Genomic DNA, 24241 nt, shown 5'->3' with positions numbered 1-24241 from the left:
CAGTTTTCAAAGAGATAGAGAGATGTTGGCAGCGCCAAGCTTTTGTATGTCATATCAAATACATGAAGTTTGAATTTTTTATTCGATAAAATTATGTATTGAATCTTGGTGAAATTTAATTACAAATGTAACTACATATAAAATTTATCATAGACTAAATTACACACGTAAAACTTAACTATAGAAATTTAATTTTTATTTTAGCAATATGTCGAGGTTTTTTTCCACTAACTGAAAATATTCATAGACTAACTTTTTCATGTATTATTGTATTACTTATTACATATAATTTAAATTTTTTTTAAATTGCTGTCAATTTGCAGATAAATATTATCATTGTTATAAATACAGAATAAAATAAAGTAATAAGTATTTATATGATAAAACAAGATTCTCCTTTTGCTCTCCAGTTGATTATTTTTATATGTGTGTATACATATAATGATGCGTCGAATTAAATTATACAAAGTCGAAATTTTATGATATTCTTAATAACAGTGGCATAGTTGATTAAGGAAAAGAGGCTCATGCATATAATTTTCGCAAATGTTGGAGCAACTTGAGCGTCGTTCGCAGAAACTACTGCTGCAACATAAGTAAGTCTCTTTCTGTAACAACGGGACGATTCACGAAATGAGAATGTGGAGGTTCTATCGTCGCCGACGATAATGACAACGAATGACGACACTCCATTAACCTAGTGGCCCGAGTGGCGATATAAAAGGGAATTAAAAGAACCGAGTTTGGTCCAGTGAAAGCTTCGGAACACGTGTACCGGGTGGCGGTGGAATAATTAAACTAGACGACGACGACGACAACGACGTCGTCAAGGAGCTCGTTAATGAAGCAATGTACTTAGGACTCTTGCAAGTCGACGAAATTTTCGAAGGAAACTCGGAAAGAACAGATGATATCGGTGTGACGTATATGGAGGAAATGCCGCTAATGAGTTAACCTTGCCTTGGGGCCAGCTGTTCGTGATGAATAGATTGGTCTACAAGGATAGTCAGGTTGTTTAAATAAATAAGATTTAAAGAATTTCTGTAAAAGATACACGCAATTCGCGAGAAAATGTACGAACCGTCGTAATAAGACGTGTACATAAGCACAATCTTGAGAAGTAAGCGTCTGGAAATATTACTCGCGAATTGACGGCATAACAGAAATATTCGTAAAGAGGAAACGCATTTTAATCTCGTTTATAACCCGGGCACTTCTGTGTTGCGTCAACATAATTTACGATGAAAAATTGCGCGGCGCGGAAAAGAAAGCGGCGTATACTAAAATCCGTGTCGATCATTAATTTTCTGAGAAACCACCATGACGCGTGAATACCACACACAAAACTTCTTCATCCGGGAATATATTTATGTCCTATCAACGTTGTACACTTCATACAGCGCATACAATCATAATGAATCTATGAAAAATATTGCGAAATGTAGAAAATTAACTGTGAATTTATAGAACAGATCTTAAAGATTTCCGTGGTGTGTGTTGTTATAACATTTTGGTACGTTGTGACTAATAATTTTGAGAGAGTAATTTTATGAATGCACGCACATAAGCTTTACAGCACGTCGCCTGGAAATTCCAAATAAAATAGAAGGCGCGGCGTTTCTTTGATGTCGCGCGCTAAAAATAAAGGTAGGTCTCGATAATAAATCTCGCCTCCGCGCTCTTATATCAGAGTCATTATAATTTTGAAGTTCTGCGAAATTGACTTTCCATTAATTAATCGAAATGTACACGTAAAAAGTATGAAAATCAATGCATATTACTACATGTATTGTGTCCACGAATACGCGATTATATTATACAATGCACATTTTTAAATTTTAACATGCTTTTACAAACTGCTGGGACAAAATTTAACGGTTGAAAAATGCACGTTAGTTGGGAAAATGTACTTTAATAATTACTTAGCTCTCTTTTACTACAATTAATTGGCTTTACTATGAATTATGAAGAAAAGGGAACCAAATATGGATTTAACGTTTTGACTTTTTTTTCTTTGCGTAATACATAAGGTAACAAATATACGTGATCTATTATTGAGGTTAAAAAGATTTGATTTGATCGTCTTTTTTTGAGAGCGTTTGATAAAAAGCTTCGCTCTACATTTAATTGTAACAGTATTAAGCTTTAACGGAGAGATAGAATCGTGTTAGGAGATTAACCTAAAACGCACTTGTATTCCTTCAATATTCAATTAGCCTTCGAGCACAATGCTTGTCGCTGTGTGAAACTAAAAGCAGAATGTGTGTACTAATTGTACGATCTCTGTGTCTGGCTTCTGAACAGGGAAATGGACCATGTAGTACAGTGCCGCATAAACAGCAATACAATTCTATATCTGCTTGCAGTTGTACAATAGTTTATTTCTATTAGCAAAATAATACACTTTTATTTTCTCTAAGTAACGTATTGTCTCTATAAATAAACTCATATCTGATTTAATAACAATACTTATATGATTTTTACGCAATTCCTTTCGCAAGGAAAAATATTTTACAAACAGGCCAACATTTCTTTCATCGTCGTACGGAAACAAATTATATCTTTTGACAACACGTCGCTGTATTTAGCACGCAACGCGTGCAGCCGTGAAAAGCAAAAGAGGTAATTAGAGACGTCCAACTTAAAAGAAACGGAAGTGCATTTACGATTTTGCGATCGCTCGCGAGATTACGGAATCTTGCATAATCCCGCGAAGCAAGTGAAAGATGCAAAATAAAGAGATGAATTTAATTTCTTCCATTATCGAACGAGACAAGGAGCGGACCCAGAGTTTCTGCGTAACCCGCTGCCGCTGGGAATTCCATTTCTGAAATATTCTATTTATTCGTTTCTCCAAATGTGATCTCAAATACAGTTAGCTTTGCCGACGACACTGGCATAGTCCTCATCACATTAGCAACTAAGCGATTCCCTTAAGTGAATAGAATAGAAAGGTTGCTTTAATATGTTAGAGTAGGGAAGCTGTGTGGAATTGTTCCATGACGATTGTAACGCCCTAAGAATTTAACTTAATTGCTGTACACGCCAACAAAAGAAAAAAATTAGATCTTCGGGAACACACACACACACACAACTTGAGACTACCTCCTGAAAAAATATCTTGATTCTGCGTCTTTTTGGTATCTCTGGAAATTTTGTTGAAATTGCCGTAATTCAATTTGGAATTCTGCGCCTTTTTGGTGACACGTTACGAATGAAAGTCTCGGGGAGAGTAATTAATTCGGGCAGAAACGGGTTAAAGTGCTGCCGTCGGTAAAGAGGCAGAAAGGAATACGAGGAAACGCTCGTATGTTTGCTTGAAGACGTGTATTATCAAGCTCCGCTTCTCCTCTCTCTCTCTCTCTCTCTCTCTCTTTCTCCCTCTTTCCCTCGTTCTCACCAAGAAAGGACGAGGTAAACTACTAGCGCTGTAAACGGGTCTGGACTTCGTTTCTAAGGAAATCCTTTCAGCGCAGACACGAATGAAATATAAATTGTCAATGAACATAACGATGTTGGAAGTAAACTTAACCATGCTTATAGAGATGTTTTTTTTTTTAATTATCGCCATTCTTCTCAGCCTTTTTATTACGTTAGATGTCGATTTCTTTTAACGAAAGTCTAATTGAAGATCTCTTTTCAGTTTTATGGACCGTTTTCAAGTTAAAGCTGCTTTCAAATTACGCAAGTAACAAATCTGGTGATGTTGATTTTAATGTAAAAATCGTAAAAATTGTCGAAACAAAAAAGAATTGGAAGCGTGCCGGCAGGTTTTACACATGAAATCGAGGCCAGCTTATATTTAGATTGATTTATATCTAGATATAATGCCAATTTAGCATCAAAGTTCTTAGCTGCCCTGTCACAGAAAAACCCCAGATAACGAGTTTAAGCAGTGACCCTACAGACCACTCTTAGAAATGCCGCATCGCCTAAAAATACATACGAAAAATAAATACGATGCGCTTAAATAACTCTTATGCCGCTTACCGAATTTCTCTTAAACGAAAATCAATATTACGTTAAGAAGTATTTTCTATTCTGGCTTAGACTATTTATAAATTATTACTATCGCTTTCCGGGCGCGTTATTATCGCTGGTTGAAAGTGCCATAAAAAGTAAGCGTCGCTCTGATTCTCTCGGACATAATACGGCGATAAAACTTCAATCCTGTTTACCGAGTCCATTTATCAAAGCGAAATTGTAATTCGCAGAATTTGCTCCTGCGGCAACGTGCCGGCCGCAATGGCCGTCGAGATATCTATTTGATATTCATTTCCTCTGAGTTTTCTCTTTTAGAAATTGTCTTTGCCAGAAATACACAAATGCGATGGAACAAATAGCCATGATGTCTCGGTACCACGCGAGCAATGGACGAGCACGCGCGCGCCGCTCCGATGCAACTGCGCTTCAGTCAATAAACCGATAATTCAACTTTATTATAACATTGTTGTGCTCACGAAGGAAATTACGACGGGCACAAATTTACCGCGGTCCGCGGTCATGCGAGTCCGCAGGTGGCCCGTGAAACCGTTTTACACCTCGCGAGACAAATAATTCGAAAGACCTACGGGATCGTTACAGCGGCGATAAATAATTTCCAATATCGTGCGAGTGTCGTGACGGAGTCGAGTCTGTCTACTATAAAAGTTACATCTGCTTATAAGGGATCGGATTAAAAATTTTAACACTCGGAGTAATTACGAAGACAATTAATTTCGTATACCTCTATCAAAAAAATAAAAACTACTAATAAAACAGACATTGGCAGGTCGGTATGAGAGAAATGGAAAATTTAAACAAGGTTTTAAGTGCCTAAGTTACCGGTTATTACCTCGATCTCTCTCCGATAGATACATTGTGCACCGAGAACAGTAATGAAACGTTTTCCAAATGAAAGGTGGCATTCGATGGAATCCCGTTGCTCTTGTCCAACGTACCTCGAAATTTCAGTGTCGATATTTTCGCTCCGTTGCGAACAAGAATTTCATCGAGAGATCATCGGAAACAATGTGCAAAAGTGTGAAACTGATATAAAAAATCGCTTTTTATATTAATCTAAAAAACAACTTATTACGATTCTCTTCAAATTTTCTACGGCTCATATATTTAATCCATCGTACAAATAAAATGCAGGTGACGTAATCTGATTAGAGCTCCACGCCAAAACTAACGCACAATCGGTACACTCCAAATAAACGCAACTTCCAACTTTTACATCTGACGATTACATTTAATTTTTCCTTTTTACTTCCGTCATTTCGAAACGATTTATCGACGGCCTTTCCGGAACCTTTCCGTCCCGTCGCCGCGAGCGACTTTAAGGAAGGCGGGGACCATTATCTACGTGCGGTTCGCGGCCCGGTCCGGCAAGGGCAATAATTCAGCGACGATTGCAGTGAGACGCGATCTCTTAAGGCCGCCTGTGGCACGTCGCTATCTACAAACTGACGTTTGGGACCCGCGTGCCTCTGGCGATACCGCGCCGCGCGTATGCGCCCCGCGTGCCGGGCCGCGAAGAGATGCGGCGGCGAGCGGAACGTGCTTTCGCACTCCGATCGGATTTCAGAAAATCGGCTTGCACACTGCGTGCTCGTTATACTAAATACGCCATCTTCCTACGCGCGTTAACCCGCTGTCGCTGAAATATTCCGCTGCTAAGATAATTCGCGCTACGTCTCCCGGCGTTTGCACCTCGAGCTGCGAAAGCGATCGACAGTAATGAGATCGACTAGTCCGACAGAGGAATTATAGGTGGCCTCTTGAGCCCGGCTTGATCCATAAACTCAGACGCTAACTATAAATCACGCGAAATATACCGGAAAGCTCTAAAGTTAATTTTAAATTGCTATTTTTTCTCCGACGTTGTCCAAGCAAAAAATTCATAGCGGATCAAGACAAAAAATGTGAAAAGATAGAAAGGTTTGAAATATCGGCAAGTATTTCGGTCAGTTATCGAGGACGTTAACGTACTGATTGAATAATTAACATGGGTTCGTCTATATTTAACTCTTATCACGTCGGGGTAGATGATTAGGATGAGACAGTCGACGCCAAGTATATTGTATGTACATTCGATCGAGGCGTACGCAGAATCCTACACATGTGGAACAGTGTGCCTTGCCATTATCGCACAAGTTTTCACTGGAGGAGGTTCACTGTTATCGGGTGACCTTTCGCCGATGGAATTTGCGCTGGTAAGCGTAGGTGGCGAGTAATATGGAGGATACCGGGGGAAGATGGGGCACGCTGATTAATACGCGTATAACAATGTTTCCAACAAATGAAAACGCAAACTGGTTTAATTTCGATGACTCTCCATCCCACCCGATCGTCCCGCGAAATCTCTTTTGCGTTATCTCCCCGAAACTCACTGGGGTATTGGAATTTAAACGCGACGTTGGATTATTTCCCTTATCAAGGGAAATAACATTTGTTTAGTCTTGAAAAGTTTAGCATTATCTTAAAAGCCACGTAAACTTAGTCTTTTATGATGCACACATTTGAAGAAAAAAAAAAAAGAACGAGAAAGGTTAAAATTATTTCATTTCCCCAAGTATTTTGAAAGATTTTTTGTCAAATAAATAGTAATATGTAATTTGAATTTTTTAATACACATTTCTCTTTTCTAATTTATTGTTATAGTCATTTTTCACTTCATAAATGTTCAAATATCTAGAAAAATGACAAAATATCAAAGTTTCAAGTTTGTATACAAATGAATTTTAATTTTATGTAATTTTAACTTTACCAACTTTGTATCTTTTATCGTCAATGTTCAATATATTAAGTTCAATTTTTACTCTCGACACGCGTATTTATTTCTACGTTCAAATTATTTTATCAGCATTATAAAATTCTTACAATAAACGGAGTGTCAAAAAATGGGGAAAGATTGACGTTACGAGACATATTACGTCAATCGGGATTCTTGCCTCGGATTTCGGCTCGGAGACCCGCAGGGGAACATGTCACAATGTGTGGTGGAAGGCTGCCAAGTAGCTAACTCCAGAGCTCTTCCTCTCTCTCTCTCTCTCTCTCTTTCTCTCTTTCTCTTTCTCTGCTATATTCAGGCCCTCCAGAGAGAATACGTGAGGCAATCCCATCGTGGTGATGTAGCAGCTAATACATACAAATTCTTTGCCTCCGAAAATCTCTAATTTTCAAATGTGAATTCAACGAATAAAACAGGAATAAAAATGCAAAACTACTTGGAAAGAGAATCTCTTATTCCGCCATTCTCTTACATCATTGATACAACAATACGATAATCGAAGTAGAACACACAGATATAATCTACTTGAAAATATATAATAGTAGGTAAAAACTATTATAGCAACAGAGGAAGAGAGAGAGAAAGAGAGAGAAAAAATAACAACTTCACAGTATGATTTATATTTTATCTCAATATAAAACTTTCATAGAAAAAATGTATATAAAACCAAAACATGGTTAATTTAATATAAAGTTTATTGCATAAACAATGATTTAAAGAGCGTGTCTAGTCATAATAAAAATAGTAAGGATTTTTATTCGAAGGCAAATGCGAGTTGTAAATTTTGAGAACACCTTGAAACTCCAGCCCGCTCTTTTGTATCGAAATTCACGTCAAACTTCGCGCACCACAGTGGCCCATGATCGAGTACTGCGATAAACCAGATTTATGCACCACCGAGACGATATGTCTTGCCGCATTGTCTCGGCAATGAAACAAGTCACTCAAGGTAGTATTATGTTTTAAAGGCCATAAATTCGATCCTTATCCGTATCGTGAAAATCGTGGATGTAGCGCGGGTTACGCACGCATTCAGATGGTCATATTAAATGAAATTTACAAAGATCTTCGTGTGTGTTTCATTCTTGCGCGCGCAATGTCTTCTTTTTTTAAAATTAATTCTCGCGACCGAGAGAGGTCGATCAAATTTTTATTCCACGGTTCACTGACATTATTTATCGAAGAGTGACTTCCGTTAATACTTGAAACATCTGTCATTGTAAATATTTTCTATCGGTTTAAAGGACCGCGAAAGCTCTCGTGATGTGTCTCACGTGTCACGAAGTTCTTCCTCAGCTTCTTGTTTTCCGGAAAAAGCAGAGTGTGGCGTAAAACTTTCTTGTTAACGCCTGTCGCGCGTTAAACGAAACTTTCCACGTACGGCAATATTTTCTAATTAGACACGTATACTCTCATTATCTTGTTATCAGTACTGCTGAAGGTAACCGTACTGCTAGAAGAGGGAATCTCGTGAAGTTCAGTGATCCCGCAATAATTACTTGTCCTCTCGTATCAGCCTCGTATTACTTTCCTTCGTTATGCAAGAAAAAGTATTCTCGCCAAACTTTTGATTCCATGCAGCTCAGATATGAATTTGCGAGCCGTTACGTAGATCAGTTCATCGGAGTCATTAAACTGTGAAAATTAATATTATCTTGCCGGACAACCAAATTTAATTAACTCGTCAATATTAATTAGCAATTTAATGAAAAATTTATCCGGTTTATAAGCTTTATTATTGCAGCAAATTATTTAATATTTAGCGTCACGTAGCTTCGTAATCTAATTACAAATTACACTTTTCCTAGGAAAAACAAGTTCTGAATTCGCTCTTTGTTGCGTAAACTTTTAGCTTTGCGCGAAATACCTTAATAGTATTCCGCGACATTCTCCGCAGCTGGAAGAAGTTAAAAGTTGCGGTAAATAGATTATATGCTCGCAACCAAAAGCGCGCGGGAAAATCACTCGTCCGTAAAACACGGGGAATTTACTCGTGACGGTGGCAATTTTACAAAAGTAGTCAGAGCAAATTCTCTTCCCTGCGTGTGCCCAATGAAGATACTTTTAAAGATTCATTCTCATTTCGGCGCCGTCCTTCATCACCGCGCTTTCACACGCGAAATTAAACTACGATAAATTCCCAGGAAAATGTGACGTGCGCTGCTAAGCGCCGCGCCGCCGTCGCCGCCGCCGTCGCCGCAAATTCCGACCGCATTTTCAATCTCGTTGGCGTGTCTGAAACACGGCATTCCAAATAATGTCGGAAATAACAACGTCACGACACGCACTCGAAATATCGATACGCCGCGCAGAAATTACCGTAACTCGCGAGGAAAACGTCCTGTTACAAATAATTTATTCTCGAAAACGCAAACACAAACGAATTTATTAGAGGTGCAGTTTGTCTCATTTTCATCCTAGATTTATTGCATCATTATAAAACATATATAATAGTTTTAAGTCCCTTAAAAATTGTATTATAAAATTTGCAACTAAAAATAGCAGTGTGTAAAACAATTTATAGCTTAAAATTCTTTATCGTGTTTTAAACTTGGTAAATATAATTTTATTTATTTTTCTAATTTCCGTATGTAAGAACATTTATTAATCTTTAATATTTATTTCACACAATTTATTACAATATTAAATTTCTTTTACCGTGATTTATTTCTTGCACCGTAATAAATATGCATCCACTCTGAGTGAACGGCAAAAGTCTGACGGCATCTAGCATTTATTTCGGCAAAAGAACCAGCGACAATGCCATTATTTTTACTTCAATGTCATTAATCACATCGCATTCAAATAAAAACTAAACTCGCCCTCGAGCCAGAGTTACGGCGAGCAATATATTCTATAAATCCGGGGTTTATTCTTCGCGCCGCAAGGACCGCAATTCGTTGGCGCGCCAAGCGATATCGCGTTTTTCTAACACCGAGTCTTTCCTACCGTTTGCCGTCTGGATGAACCTCTTCGCCGGGGAAAAGCACGCGATTAACCGTGAAGAAAGGCTAACTCGCGTAACAATGAAACACGATCGACGCTTGTAACAATGGAAAGAGCGACTCTCTCGCAAGCGTTCTGAAAAAGTGGCAGATCGCGGAATTAAGTCGCGCAAAAGTTTCTTGTCTCTCTCTCTCTCTCTCTCTCTCTCTCTCCCGCGAAACAGCGCAGGGCGTGCTTAATGAGAAGGGGGGAGATTCCTCGGTGTGTCGAGCGAGCAGCGAATTATACGGGGGACATTATTTTTCGCAATTTATGGTAGTAGCAGAGCATGTACACACGTTCCGCCACGGAGTCAAGACCCACGGCGCTCTCGCATCTGAATTGCTTAATCTAAACTCCCACGTAGAGAGAGAGCCTCATGCACGGGCGCAATTCCATTAGTAACAAATCTTTGCCGCGAGACTCGTTTCTCGGTATGGAAATCGGCGGCGCTTTATCGTTTCTTACGGCGCAGGATCAATCCTCGCCCCTGCGAACGATACACGAATCTCCTTTGTAATGGCCATTCCGCCGTGAATTTTCTGCCCGCGTATCGGCAGCGAATTGGCTTTCTTGCGTAGAAGAATATCGCATTTTTTTATTACACAGAAGACCTACAAACAAGAACTGTATCAATAATTTGCAATTATAAAATCTGCGAGGATACCAATTTATTTCAAGAGATATTTCTATCATCGTTAAATCTACAAAAAGTTATGTGAAAAATATTTATTTCTTTAAGGGATGTTATATACTCAAAGTTATAAATATTTGAAAAATCTGCGAAAATGTTAGCTCTTTCTCTTTCGAGAAAATAATTCCGTGATTAAACCAGCAAATAATAAAATAAAAAGTTTCTCTGAGTTGATTTTTAAACCCAAAGTTACAATGTTACTATAAATGTTACAAGTTAAAGTTAATATCGAGGCGATGGATGTTTCCTTGTGGCGTAACATTCGCCGGAAAGTGATTCTCCACGTATCGACGTCACGACGAAAGCGACATTTTCTGCAGCGCAGGCAGGCAGACATACCTTCCCGTTGCCTTTTGACCTCGCATCACCGTTTATTTCACCGCGCGTTTTGCACCCGACGTTTATTTCGTCTCCGCGTCTTTCTTCCTTCGGCCTTGCGGATTCGCGTCGTCGGGGAAAAGTAATTTGTTGCTTATCACGTGAAGCAGAGGCGCGGTTGAGCTCTCGCCGGCGATAGAAGAAGCGAGAATGGCGAGAGTGGCGAGATGAATACAATGGCCCGTAGCAAATATTAATTTCTACTTTCGTGCTCGCGAGCGGATATCGCCGGCTTTCGAGATAAATCCAATCTTGGATGACGAGAGATGACGTTATTTCCGTTGTACCGGCAGAAGACCTTGCCCCGCGATCCGTATTTCATCGGAAGCTATTCTCGTTAAGATGTGAATTCTGGGAAAGAGATTTATGGACGTCTGCGGAACGGGCAAACTTTCTTTCCCCGCGCGCAAAAGTGTATTTAATTTCTTCGGGTGTCTATGACACTCTCGCGCGAACAAAATTGAAGTAGATAACTGTCGTTGTCAATTCGAACGAAATAATGATTCTTCTTTTACTGAAGAATTTTAAATGAGCGCTGAAATGCGGACGTGTCGGTAAAAGTTTACGATATTAATTAGTAACGTGCGGATAAATATATAGCATTTCGCTTGATTAAAGAAAAAATTGTAAACTTTCGACGCGCCATTCGAGCTCGTGTGGCTGCCGCTGTTTTGAATATATTAACCAATCCCGCATTAACGTTACCGACGGCAATTAATTAATCACGCGTGCTGCTGCACGTACGTTTACGCAACGTTCGTTTCGACGACCATTAAGCGTCATTAAAATGTAACCGACGATCGGAAAAACGGCCGGTACACTCGGAGGCAATTTTATCGCGAACTCGCGAACGTTGCCGTTTTCCACGTCCGATTCCGTCACGCACGACTTTTCCGGGGATATTTTCTTGGAGCGACACGGATGAAAATTTCGCACGCTATTCCGGCGCGCGAACAACAGGCGGAATTGAGCGACGCGATGCCGCGTTCGTGGGACGCGTGTCCCATGTGTGCATCGGCGCGGCGGTTGGTTTTATGTGTCGAAGCGCGCACACCACACGTGCACCGGTCGTAAATGCACTTCGCACGGATTAACACACATGGCGGCGATTCTCCGTCTCGAGACCTTTTTTCCCTCCGTCAGGAGACAGTTAGAGCTCCAGTGCATCGGGAGGAACGTCTCTTCGCTAAATTACGCCGGCCGGTGGCCCGCAAACCGCTGGCTGGCCCGAACCGCCGTGCGCCGGTAGACTCTAAGCTCTTGACTGGACTCTGAGTGACAATACGAAAAAGGATTGAAAGAGCGCGTTACGTTGTGCCAGTCGAAAAATGATGGATTTTCCATTCATTAGATCGAAACTTCGGGGGCGTAGACGACGCGCCGTGCAACCGAGCCACGCACTCGCGGGATAAGACTCGCGTGGGAATAATTCGCGCGATGCTCCTCGCAGGAAAATCATAAAATTATCCAAGTTCGTTATTACAACGTTGAAATTGAGTAATTACGGGCGGGGTTACGTTTTCATAGGGCACACGCGCGCGCAGTGCCACGCGCGGTTATGAGATGTACGATCCCATTAAAACTTTAAATTACGTTACGTATGCCGAAAAGGCGAATTTCTACCGCGTTTCGCGTTCTTAGGCGAGAAACGCCACGATATTTCGCGAAATATATTTTCCGCGCCCGCCCCGCGCTCGCCGTCCGCGTCGTTCCGAGATTTATTATCGAAATCCGGGTGGGCTCAGTGCGCGCGCGTCCCAAAATTTTACGGGTGACAATGACGACGCCGAGTGGGTGGTTTGTTGTCCCCGAATTTCTCGTATCTCTGCCGCATCCGGCGGCGCAGCTGCACTCGGTGCGATCGTAAATAACGGCCGTACTTGGAGCACGTCGGAGTAGACGAGACGGCGCGGGCGACACCTCTCTGCGTTTAGACTTAAGAGCCCGTGAAAATACCTACGCCTAATTATTACACGTGAATGACTGCCTCGGCAGAGAGGCGGCGAAGACGCGCGCCTCGGATCCCATTCCGGAGCGATCCCCGAGCGGATTTACACGTTCTCGCGGTGGTATGTAGCGTGGAAATATCTTGAAAATTATTTCTCGCGCGCGGGAAATTATGTCCGTCTATTTTTTTTTTTTTATTTCCGCGCAATAATCCTTTAATAATTCTCACGTTTCGTACTTACAACTTTAGCTAAAATTGACCGATATGAAAATGGTGAGTAGGTTAAGCTGGACGCTTATAACACATAATTATGTGTGCATAATTGTAATGCATTTTTAGGTAAATAACATAGAATAACGATATGCAATTTGTATACCGTAAACTTTTGCGAGAGGAGGAAGAAAGAGAGGAATTTAAAAAATTCTAACTGTTAGATTGACTGGCATAAGGATAGTGAATACGTAATTCAGCTGGATGCTTGTAATAAATAATCATTATGTACATAACAATGCACGAATTATACTACAAAATTTTTGCGAGAGGGGTAGAATTTAAAATTCGAACTAAGATTGACTGACATATAGAATATGTAATTCAGCGAATATGTAATTTAGCTGGATGCTTATGAATAATTGTTATGTACATAATTATGCGCTTAAAAGTGGTAAAATAACCATGTGCAATTTATACTGTGAATTTTTGCAAGAGATGGGCGGTTTAACAAAGGGGGAGCCGGGGAATAAATTCGGTCCTCGCGGGAAGCACTCTCGGTGCAGGAGTAATAAATCGTCGAATTAAGGATTATACGTTGTGTGTAACAGGTTCTACGCAACGATATCTATGCAACAGCGAGTCTGTTCCGCTGGCACGGCGAAAGAGGATTTGCTTTTCTCTCCTCCTCTCTCTCTCTCTCTGTCTCTCGGTGTCTCGTGTACGCGCGCGATCACGGAGCGGATTTGAAACGCGACACTTCTCTGTGCGCTTGTCGCACGCGCGCGAATGCACTGCGAGCGCAGGTGTACGGCGACCGGATTACCGACAATAAAAGCGCAATAAAGTCCGTACATCCATAAGTGTATGGACGGTCGCGAGATCGTCTTTTCGAAAATGCAGGCGCGGACTTGGAGAGCATGAAAATTCAATCGCAAATACCAGATCATAATAATCTATCACTTGGACGAGCGTTTCACAATGATAAATACGTCCCATTAATTATTGAATTAGATGTGACAGACGTACGGAATGCAGACGTATGAGAATTAGTGTTATATAAAATAATAATTAACGAGACTATGCAACCACAACTGTCCGCGTGTGCATTTTGCGTCATTCTCGTTTCTTTCGTTTATTATTCTATAATTACTTGCGGATATTGGCTGAATAGATTTTCACTAATTTTACAATTGACTCGAATACCCGCATTGACTACGTTCGCTAAATTTTACGCGGCGTCGATCAAGCCTTTCAATTGCAATGGGAGAGAACTCCATCGAGTCACGGAACATCAAAGGCCAAAGAGACCGGGGATCACTAAAGCGGCGTTTCCACTTCTCGGCTGAGCGCGGCCTACCTGTGGCTCTCCTTCGGCCCCCCTCCCCCCCCCCCGTTTACCCTTTAATTCACCTCCCGCCAATTATCACCCTCGACCAGATATCTCGCGTGAAACCGGCCCATTCGATCGTACCGAAGTACTCCTACGTTTCTCACTCACCTAAGCGACATATTGAATCATTCCATCGGCGTTACGGGTCGTAGTTTATGCACCTCGCTGGTTAACGGCCTCCTCCTCGTCTAAGAATACGTCGAAGAAAACGGGAAGGAAGCCTCACCGATCCCTCAGCGATCGCGGAAGACCAATCACAAGCGTTACTTCTCCTCTTCTCTCTTCGCACTCGCGCGAAACTCGGTAAAACTTAAAAAAGCTAATCGCGAATTGCCGGCGAAACGCGAGCCGCGGTTCTCGACCCGGGGTCGAAATGATGCGATCGACGGTGGCGCCAATTTCCAAGGTCGGGTCGCAAGGTCACAGCCCTCTTCCGTACCAAGCCGGCCGGCGCGATCGGAAGTGCCGGCGATCGTGTCGAATTCGCGCGCGTGCCCGTATCGAGCGCGAGACGCTCGCTGCGCGTGCCTGCCGGCCACCCCCCTGTCGTTCCTATACGCCCCCCCTCTGTCTCTCTCTCTCTCTCTCTTTCTCTCTAACTCTCTTTCCCTTTCTCCAGTCTTTTTCGAGCCGAGATCCTTATACGCGCACGATGCCCCCACGATCCGCACCACGGTCCACCACTCACTGACAAGGGTCCCTTCGTGACACTTGCTACTTCCTTCTTGATTTTTCTCCCTCTCCTGCCGCCCGCCTGGCTGGCCGGCTGCCGCTCGTCTCCTCTGCTTGCCGCCGCTCTCTTCAACGCCGTCCTCGTCGTCCTCGTGGTGCACCGTGCACGTCGCGAGTGCTAGTCACCGCTCGGAGCACGTATCGGCGTGACGACGCGCCGGCGTTACGTCGCTGATTTCATCGAAGGCGGGAGCTCTGGCTGACGCTCGCGGTTCCCACGAGCGTGTCGATCTCGCGCCGTGATCGCCGGCGCTCACGACTCACCCGCGCTGGGCACGATTACGTACCCGGACGATGATGATTCCGTCTCTCGCCGATGTCGTCACGTGGAGGAGGAAGAGCCGCTTCTACTCGGAAATCGATGACAGCCCCGCGCGCGCGTGTGTCACGTGGCGATGACGCGCGGCGTTGACAAGTCGCCGGTCGATCGTCACGGATGACTGGTTGTTGTTCCTCTCCTCGCCTTCGCCGCCGATTTCTCCCGTGACTATCACTTCCTTTCTTCCTTCTCTCTCTCTCTCTCTTTCTCTCTTGGTACGTGTGTGCGTGTGTCGATACTTGACGATGGAGCACAATGACCTGCGACTTCGCGAGTGATGAACTCCTGCTCTCGGGCTCGGCGATTATCGCTGGCACTTGTCGCCGGTGTTGGATAATCCGAGATAGGCTTCGCTTTCCGAATCACTGAGATGACATCAACCGTTCCTATCTCCGCTTCCCGGGATCGTTTCAAACTGGTGTCAGTAGTCCGCTCCTTTTCTCTCCTTTATCTCCTTTCTTCTTAAACGTCAAATGTCTCCTTTTCCCGTATCTTCCTCGATCTCGTCAGCGGTGTTCTCACCTGCCGGCGGCTACTCTCGGAGTAGTCGCACGGCGGATCATGAAATTCGGCGCGATAAGCGCGAGAGGAGCCGCGGGTGAGTACCGGTGCGAACGATCGCGCGGAATGATGGAACAACAGGCCGGAACCGGTGGCGGCTGATTCAAATTCGCTCCCCACGTGGCGGCGACGGCGTCGTCCCCGAGACTGCCGCCGGTACGACGCCCGGCGCCGGTCAGTGCGTCGCCATCTCACGGCCCGGCAGCCAACCGGCTTTACCGCCGTGAATCCTCTTGAAAAACGTCGCCATCGCGAGGCTTGATGCAACCATCGGTCCTCGAAACAAGTACACAGTCATCCCATTTTGCCTGTGCACGTGTGCAGGCGCGAATGCAATTCACGATCGTTTTAATCCACTTTCGCGACGTACGCTTATCTCGCGCAAAAGGTCGAGTGAGACTGCTCGGCGTTTTACCGAATGCAAATCTCAGAGGTAGGAATAATAGCTTTGAAATGAGCGCGCCGGGACCAAGCCCGACGGTATAATAATCAGAGTTGCATTTGAGAAAGATGCAAATCAGCGCCGCAACCGGGATGCTGCCCGATTATTTCTAAGAACCAATGTTTGCCCAGTGGAAATAACGGGAGAAAAATTACGAAAGACCTATTGAAGGTAGAGAAATTTCTCGCAAGGCAAACTTCACGAGGTTGCGCAAACGGAAAAACGGATTGCGAGATCTTTTCAATTATACTCGAGCACTCTTTATTAGGATTAATTGCCGTAATATTTAATGAGTTTTAAAGTCACGCGAAAGAGATGGTTTCCAGTCTTCATTTATTTCAACGAACGCGCGCGTTGTAAGCGCGACACAACAAAATGTAAAATCAAAAATGTTGTAATAAATATGTAAGTTAAAATGCACGATGTCCGAATGCATTAATCATATCTATGCGAACTTTGACGATGAGGAAGGTGCATATATGTCAACGTTAGCGCGCTGATATCGCCCGCATCAATTTGGAGGATGTACCATATGATCCGCCGCAATGTCAAGGATTTATCATCCAAATTACATTCGCATGGTTCGTAATACGATCTAAGATCCGGGTCATGTTCATAAAGCAGATCTTAATGTGGATCACTTCTGAAGATGTATCCTATTCTCCGAATCGATATCGCGTAACATGCCCCAAGACTGGGATTATTTCGAGGACAGGACGGAATTTAATTGAATATTACCAGATATATAGAAACTATTAAAAGATTTTAAATTATAAACGAAATATATAGATGCATACTTGCAAAATAATGTTATATATCAGATCTAATACTGTTTTTTAAATTATATATTAATGACTACATAAAATTATTAAAAACTTTTGAATTTCATAAAACTACAATTCTTCTTAATAATTTAAATGTTTTATATTTGTTTGCCGGAATTTTTTATAATAATTAAGTGTACACATATGTATATAATTATTAATAACTATTATTTTAATATAAATTTAATAATAATATTATGTCATTAATATAATTTTATATAATTTTAATAATGAAATTAAAGCCGTGAATCTTTGAAAACTTTAATTTTTCATGTTTGATTAAACATATAATATTAGCATTTAAATAACTTATTTTATGTAGAATTTGATATTAATAATGTATGTCAAGGAAAATAGAAAATAAATGAACTAAAATGGTTATCAAATACACGTTTATTTTTATAGTTGAAAATATTTTTAATATTTGTAATTTAGATGGTAAACATTAATTGATTGCTGCGTTCGGTGCCATCGATTCATTTATAGGATAGTGAATCATTTTCGTAGAATTATTCGACGGATGTTGACATAGAATGATGTAGATGCGCGTCGAAGCCAAAGGAAATAAACCGCGTTTATGTTCGATAATCAACGAGCCTATATCCACGTTTATAGCCCGACATTTTTACATAATAATCGCAAGTCCATAACGGGACGTGCCTTCGCTCAGCTGACCCTCCTCCATTCATTCGACCGTCCATTCATTCTTGCACCCGTACAATGAACCGTGACATTTGCGTCGCTGCAACACAGTTCACGACCTCCTTCGCCCATGCGGCCTCTGATGTAACGAGACTGGCTATTTTAGGATCGTCCACGGAGCATTTCACAATCGACCTGTCAAAACGTACGCGAGAAACAATTTCTTTATACAAATGTACTTTTGTTTTCAAATATATCATCTTAAGAGAGCTATATTGTTGTCGCTCCTTAGAAAACTTTCCTCATAATTCAAAAACCGTGGCGCTCGAAATGAACAATACTGCATCGGTTAAAAGAGAAAATAATAGCTTTTTAGATATTGAAGAGGTCAAGAATAAAAAGTTATAGCATGCAATCATATCTGCATTAAGAAATTGATTACAAAATAAACCGTAGAATCGGTAAATGGAAGGTATGATTTCGTAACATCCTGTACACGCGCGCGCGTTCTTGGAGAATATTTTAGAACGCGTAATAGTCGGCGCGCATCCTCGTTTCTTTTTAAGGAAAGGCTCTCAGAGGGTTCAGAGCTTCGCTCCTATATCTCAGCTTGCACCGAAGAGATGCTCACAGTTGCTTGAGATTCGATTGCCGGAGATTAGTATGATAATTATGACGGAAAAAGGACGAAAGTGACTAAGTGACTGTCGGGCACAGAGCGCGAACGCATTAACGCAACGCCGATGTTCGTTGATTCTTTCTTTCTTTTTTTTTTATCTCGCTGCTGCATCTGCATACCCAGTAGAAAGTGCTTCCCGCGTCTTGCGCCGTTCTTGCGCCGGTATGCCCGGGCTGGTTAACGCGATAACAAAATGATCAGGCGTAAATCACCGTTTAATCGGGCCGACCGAAACCAGTTTCCCTTCAAAAGACGGCGTCTGACGTTGATACTTTAAGAGGAAACCGACGCGCCGATGCCCATCCTGGTATCCCATATCTTGTCGTCATATAATTAAGATTGATTAATGCGATTGAAACGCTGACATATATATTTTACAAAAAGTATATATCTAAGCCTAAGCGCGCGTGAATACCAAATAATATGCAAATAGCTGCTTATATAACTTTACGAAAAGGAATCGGAATTTCGTGCTATTGTGTTATTGACGTTCGTACTTTTGATAAAAGAATTCAAAACACTTTTTTTGCAAAGTACCTAGACTGAATAAAGTCCACTTAATTAATTTTATCTTTTTAAGTAACAATAATGCGAACGAAGTTTTTAAAAACTGAAACAAATTAAATTCCATTTAGCCCTGATATCTATTAAGCATCGATGCTTAATGTAAAAAAAATACATCGTGCGGTTAATGCAGAGGTGTTCGTTGCTTTGGAATCGGCAATAATGCAATCGGAGCGCAACACAATAGCCGGATATTGAGAGCCACATTCGAGGATTACGGATTCTATATAACCTTCAAAATATCTCCAGCGGGGCAGCAATTGTCCGAGTCGCTCAATTCCCGAAAAAACCAATCGCGCGTCGATATAGCGAATGCGGGGAATTAATTTGGCGCCTGATCCACGCGACCCGTCGCGTTATTTTCGCTGGCCGGACCTGCAATTATTGGCGCGATGGTGTTTCGCGGTCTTGTTTTTTGTACCAGACATTTAAAAATTAATTTCACGATCGGCGAATGTGCTGCGTCGTCGCGTAAATTTCTGCCGGATACATCGAAGAAACCGAGTGAGCGAGTGCGGGTCGCCTCCGTCGCGAGAAAACGTCGCCACTCGAGCGTACAGAGGGGTGTATCGTCAGGCTGTTAATTGAAATTGTGAAGTGGTCAACCCGGTGACGAGACCATTTTCACATCTACGTCCGTTCGCGGCAATTTAACGGGGGAGGGATTTCAGCGCGAAACGTTGTAACGCTTGCCGACGCGGCGGCGATTGCGATGAATAACGGCAGGCGTGGGACAAAGTGTCGCGCGCAGGTGCGCGCCAAGAATCTCTGAAAATGCGAGAAAGACCAGGAGGGTACGGGAGAGGGAGGCGAGGGAAACGGTGGGAGGGTCGGAGCAATTTGTTTGGATCCGAGATGCAGGTGAGATTAACCTTTCGCCTGCGCGTCGGGAAATTATTACGCTGTCACTTTGAACGGCGTCGATCGAGCGAGTGTCGCGCGACGAAATTCTTATAAAACGCGGGGAGAGTTAAATCCCCCTGCGCAAGTTGATTAAAAAGCTGAAACGACGATGTCGACGTCCAATCATTTGTAACGCATAGCGCGTTCCCCAAGCGATTGATGTCTGTGCCGCTGTAATCGTCCACATCCAGCTGCAATAAAAAAAAAACTGGAAGAGCCCTGATAACTTATATGAAATGCTAATTTTATAATGCTCACGTATATTAATAATAAAATATTAAAAATTAATAGTCTTGTTGATCTCCTATGAGATTCAGGAACTTTCGTTCGTGGAACTTTCTCTATTCCCACGAAATTTTAAATGTATCCTTCCGTATGACGCAAGGAAAATTAATGATCGTATTCGAAATGAAATCTGATAATGATTGATGTCTGGTTTTAGTATATCGGGTTTGAGTATAAATTATACTCAAACCCGTTAAATAAAATTATAGACTAGTTGGAAGTTTTGTTTGATCAACGCGATAATCTTGATTTGATAAGTGAATAATAATCCTTATCGTGTCGCGTCGTATAACTGGGCTGTTTATGCGTAATGCTTAATAACATAGAAATAAAATCGAGCTGCAAAAATTTGCAGCGATCAGAAGGCGCTGATAATAAGCTGCATTTAAGGGGAGAAAAAGAAGTGAGGTGATTTGATTACACGAGAGCGGTTACTTCCATTAGCAGACTCGGCCGCGAATGGTCGAAGTCCATTTATTAGTTGGGCGGACAAGATCGTTACAGGGGTAAACTTTCGCGAGGAAGAAGTTTCCAGCCGAACAACGCACGCTCGCTCGGCCGTTTGGAGAGATTTGCACTTAGGCAACTTATTAACCCGGTTTAATCGTGCCCCGTCGAGTCAAACTCTCTGATTGGTGCTGGATGACGTCGGCGTGCTGTTTAATCCTTCCGCGAAGTCACGAACTAATTTCGCGAACTACATTTACAACGTTGTCTCAGTGCGATCGAGAGCAGGTTGGATTAAAGAATTACAGCAGCTCTCGCCTACGTGAGAATCGATTATGCGCGCCTTACACATTTTCGTGAGTAGGAAGCGAAATGTGTTCCAGTAGATTCGAATTATTTTTTACCAATATCTTTTACAATTATATAGCAGTATAAGGATCTTTATACTGCTGCCTTTCAATAAATATATATATTAGCCGATATACATTTATTATTACATCTGACGATGTAATCTAACGATGATAATAGTAGGATTATGTATTATATTTTTAGGATTAAACTTGATTTACACTGTAAATTATAGTATATGCACTCTAGAATATTCTATAGCATTGATTGACATTGATTAATTGTTTGGTTGAAGTTATTAATTATTCCATGTGATGTGTTTTTAATTTTTACTTTATTTTTGTTTTATCTTTATCAAAAATAACATACTGTATTTCAAGGCCCGTAATCAGAACGCGCTTATAAAGATGTTAGAGCGCTTTTTATCATTTCCATCTTTACCGTTTATTGTGCAACGAGGACAGAATGATAAAATAACTAACATTTTTTAAGGCGCATTCTAAATATGAGATAAGGTACATAAAATCAGATTTTTCTTTTTCTCATAATAGTATATTTTTGTTAAAATATTATTTTTCTTGATATGTTTCTTAATATGTGCTTCATAATTGATACATTGTTTAGTCATAAAGAAATACCATACAAGAGTATTACATTGTGTATTTTTTTAATTGCACACTGGAAAAGACAATTACAACATTGTTTACATTTTGGGAAAAAAGTATATTTAGTTGAACATAAAATCAATGCTATGAATATTCTTTTGATAATAGTTTAATTCTTTTATTCTTAAAACAATAAAACACAATGATTGCTTTGTAGTTTATTTAAAAAATAGTTTATTTGGTTTAAAAAGAGAGAGAGAGAGAGAGAGAGAAATTTAATAATAGTTAAATAAAATATGTAGAAAATAAATTAGAGAATTAAAATTTTTTTAAACTTAATTTTTTGTAAACAATAAATTAAAATTGAAAAGTAGTTAATAATACTCAATGGATATACGAAGCGCCAACTGGAAGCAGTCTTATCTCTTGGAACCTTGTAGCAATGCGCAAAGCCTGGTTGGTAAGATAGATAAGATTTTGTTAATGATTTATTTCTTAACATATTTTTCATCTAGAAATTCTTGTAAATACCTTTTGTTAAACTATACATAGTAGAACGTATAGACAATCTTTTTGACTCACACTTTAAGCAAAATATATTTAAGTAATTTTTATTCGTCTAAAGTAATTAACTCTTATTTAAAATCAATATTCTTTTGTTTTAATTTTGAACCGAATCTTGTTACATTACTTTATCGTCGTGTTATATTACATTAAAATTATCACAATTAATTTAAAATATTATTTTAATTTAATTTTAAAGACATTGAACACATTTATTGCACATGAAACTGTAAAGGAATATTATATTTGTAGCAATTATTATATTTTAATTATTATAATTTAATTTATTCAAGTTTATTAATTATGAATTAATTTTTTTATACTAATATATATTGTTAGAATCACCGACGATCGGTTATATCATTCTCTAAGTATCTTGAACCTACAGGTCCGCTTCAATGCTACATTCGAAAATTTACCCATGACTACAGATGATATCTTATTTCTCCTTTCATCCAACAGATGACCTTTAGATCTGATTGTGCATTCTCGCAAAGACAGCAGGCGTATAATTTTTAGAATTTGAATTCCACACACTACAGACAATTATTTACACATCTGTATGCATACATTTTCATGTGCACACATTTTATACGAAGGACAGCGCAATAATTACTTAAGAAAAAGTGATATAATTAGTAAAAACTGATATAATTAAATTTTTAAGATTACAATAGGAGGAATAATAGAAAGAATAAAAATAGAAAGAAGGCATAATATCCAAAAAGTTTCCAAAATCTATAAAAATGGTACACTTTAGTACAATTGAAAAAACTTATATAAATATTCAACGCGCTTTTGTAGTTTATTAATTACTCTATTACAGATTTTCTTGCGCCAACCATTTGAAAAAAATTATGACTACGTTAACTTAAGTTTAAATTCAGCACAGTTATCCGAAAAAATTAAATAAAACAAAAATTATTACAGATTTTTAAGTGTAAATTTCTGGCTAATTAGTTATTCTACTTCTATTTTAATTACCAATCAAATTATTAAAAAAATTAGTAAAGTACACAATTACCAGGAAAAATATCTACCGGGATAAAAATAATTTCCTTATAAAATTTGTGCAGTCACTTTTGTATTAAAGTCTTTCTCGACATAGTTACTTGAGAGATATGTATGTACACTGAGAAAAAATGTTAATTTGACAAAATTTTTTAACTTGATTAAATTTCTTCATTTCATTAATGCATTCAACTTAAATAGATAAAATACTTGAACTTCAATTTAACTATTTATATATTTGACTGAAATACATAAATAGTTGAAATAAAAACATTTAATAAAATTGAAAAATTTAGTCAAATTAACAACTTTTTTTTCACTGTAGATTTCTAATTTATTACTCATCGTTTATTGTAATAAAAATTCATCGAGCAACAAATCCTGCAAGACTTTACTCTTGAATTTTCCGCACAATGATTCTATTTATTATAATAAATGAGTAACAGCAAATAAAGAACTTGCATATCCTGTGGAAAATAAAAAATCTTTTTTATTTATATACATAGATTAAGTGAAATTTTAATAAATATTTTTAAACAACTTTAGCCACATATGTACATATGTATATTTCTTTAATTTTTTAATTTAATGGTTTCATTGAGAAATACTATTACCAACATCATCGCCGTACATTTTAGGACACCCGTGTCAACGGTGCAGGAAAACGTCGCGCTGTCGTTAAGATCGATGATCGTTTCGCATCTAGGTCTTCCACGTCTCCGGCCGGCTCGTCGAGCATGTCAGAAAATTAATGATTCTAAATAGCATTCTTTCCCGACCGAATGTACCCGACGTGTGTACACACGCATCGCGTTTACACACGTGTCCGACATACGCACGGTTGCTAATTACTCGGCGCCGATCGCGCCTATTCAAGCCTTGGCCGTTTATCGGGAACCTACGTCTCGCGCGGCGGCCGATGTGCATCTCAC

The 24241-nt window shown here is 40.2% G+C and overlaps 1 protein-coding gene and 1 long non-coding RNA gene across 5 annotated transcripts in view; one reads left to right on the top strand and one right to left on the bottom strand.

Moving 5' to 3' along the window:
- The window catches only part of LOC105836028 (collagen alpha-1(XVIII) chain), a 243906-nt gene extending 227492 nt beyond the window's left edge, over nucleotides 1-16414 (bottom strand). The window contains exon 1 of one of the 3 annotated variants that reach the window (XM_036288224.1): nucleotides 14492-16414. In XM_036288224.1, the coding sequence (XP_036144117.1) occupies nucleotides 14492-14502 (11 nt within the window). In that variant the 5' untranslated portion in view covers nucleotides 14503-16414. The remainder of the gene's footprint in view (nucleotides 1-14491) is intronic. The other 2 variants (XM_036288225.1, XM_012679781.3) reach the window with 2 other exon arrangements.
- LOC114254468 overlaps nucleotides 1-24241 on the top strand; it is a 263849-nt gene that overhangs the window by 180437 nt on the left and 59171 nt on the right. The window lies entirely within an intron of this gene.

Source organism: Monomorium pharaonis, chromosome 6 (assembly GCF_013373865.1).
Source record: "Monomorium pharaonis isolate MP-MQ-018 chromosome 6, ASM1337386v2, whole genome shotgun sequence".
Lineage (NCBI taxonomy): Eukaryota > Metazoa > Arthropoda > Insecta > Hymenoptera > Formicidae > Monomorium > Monomorium pharaonis.
This window is presented reverse-complemented; position numbering and strand designations above follow the sequence as displayed.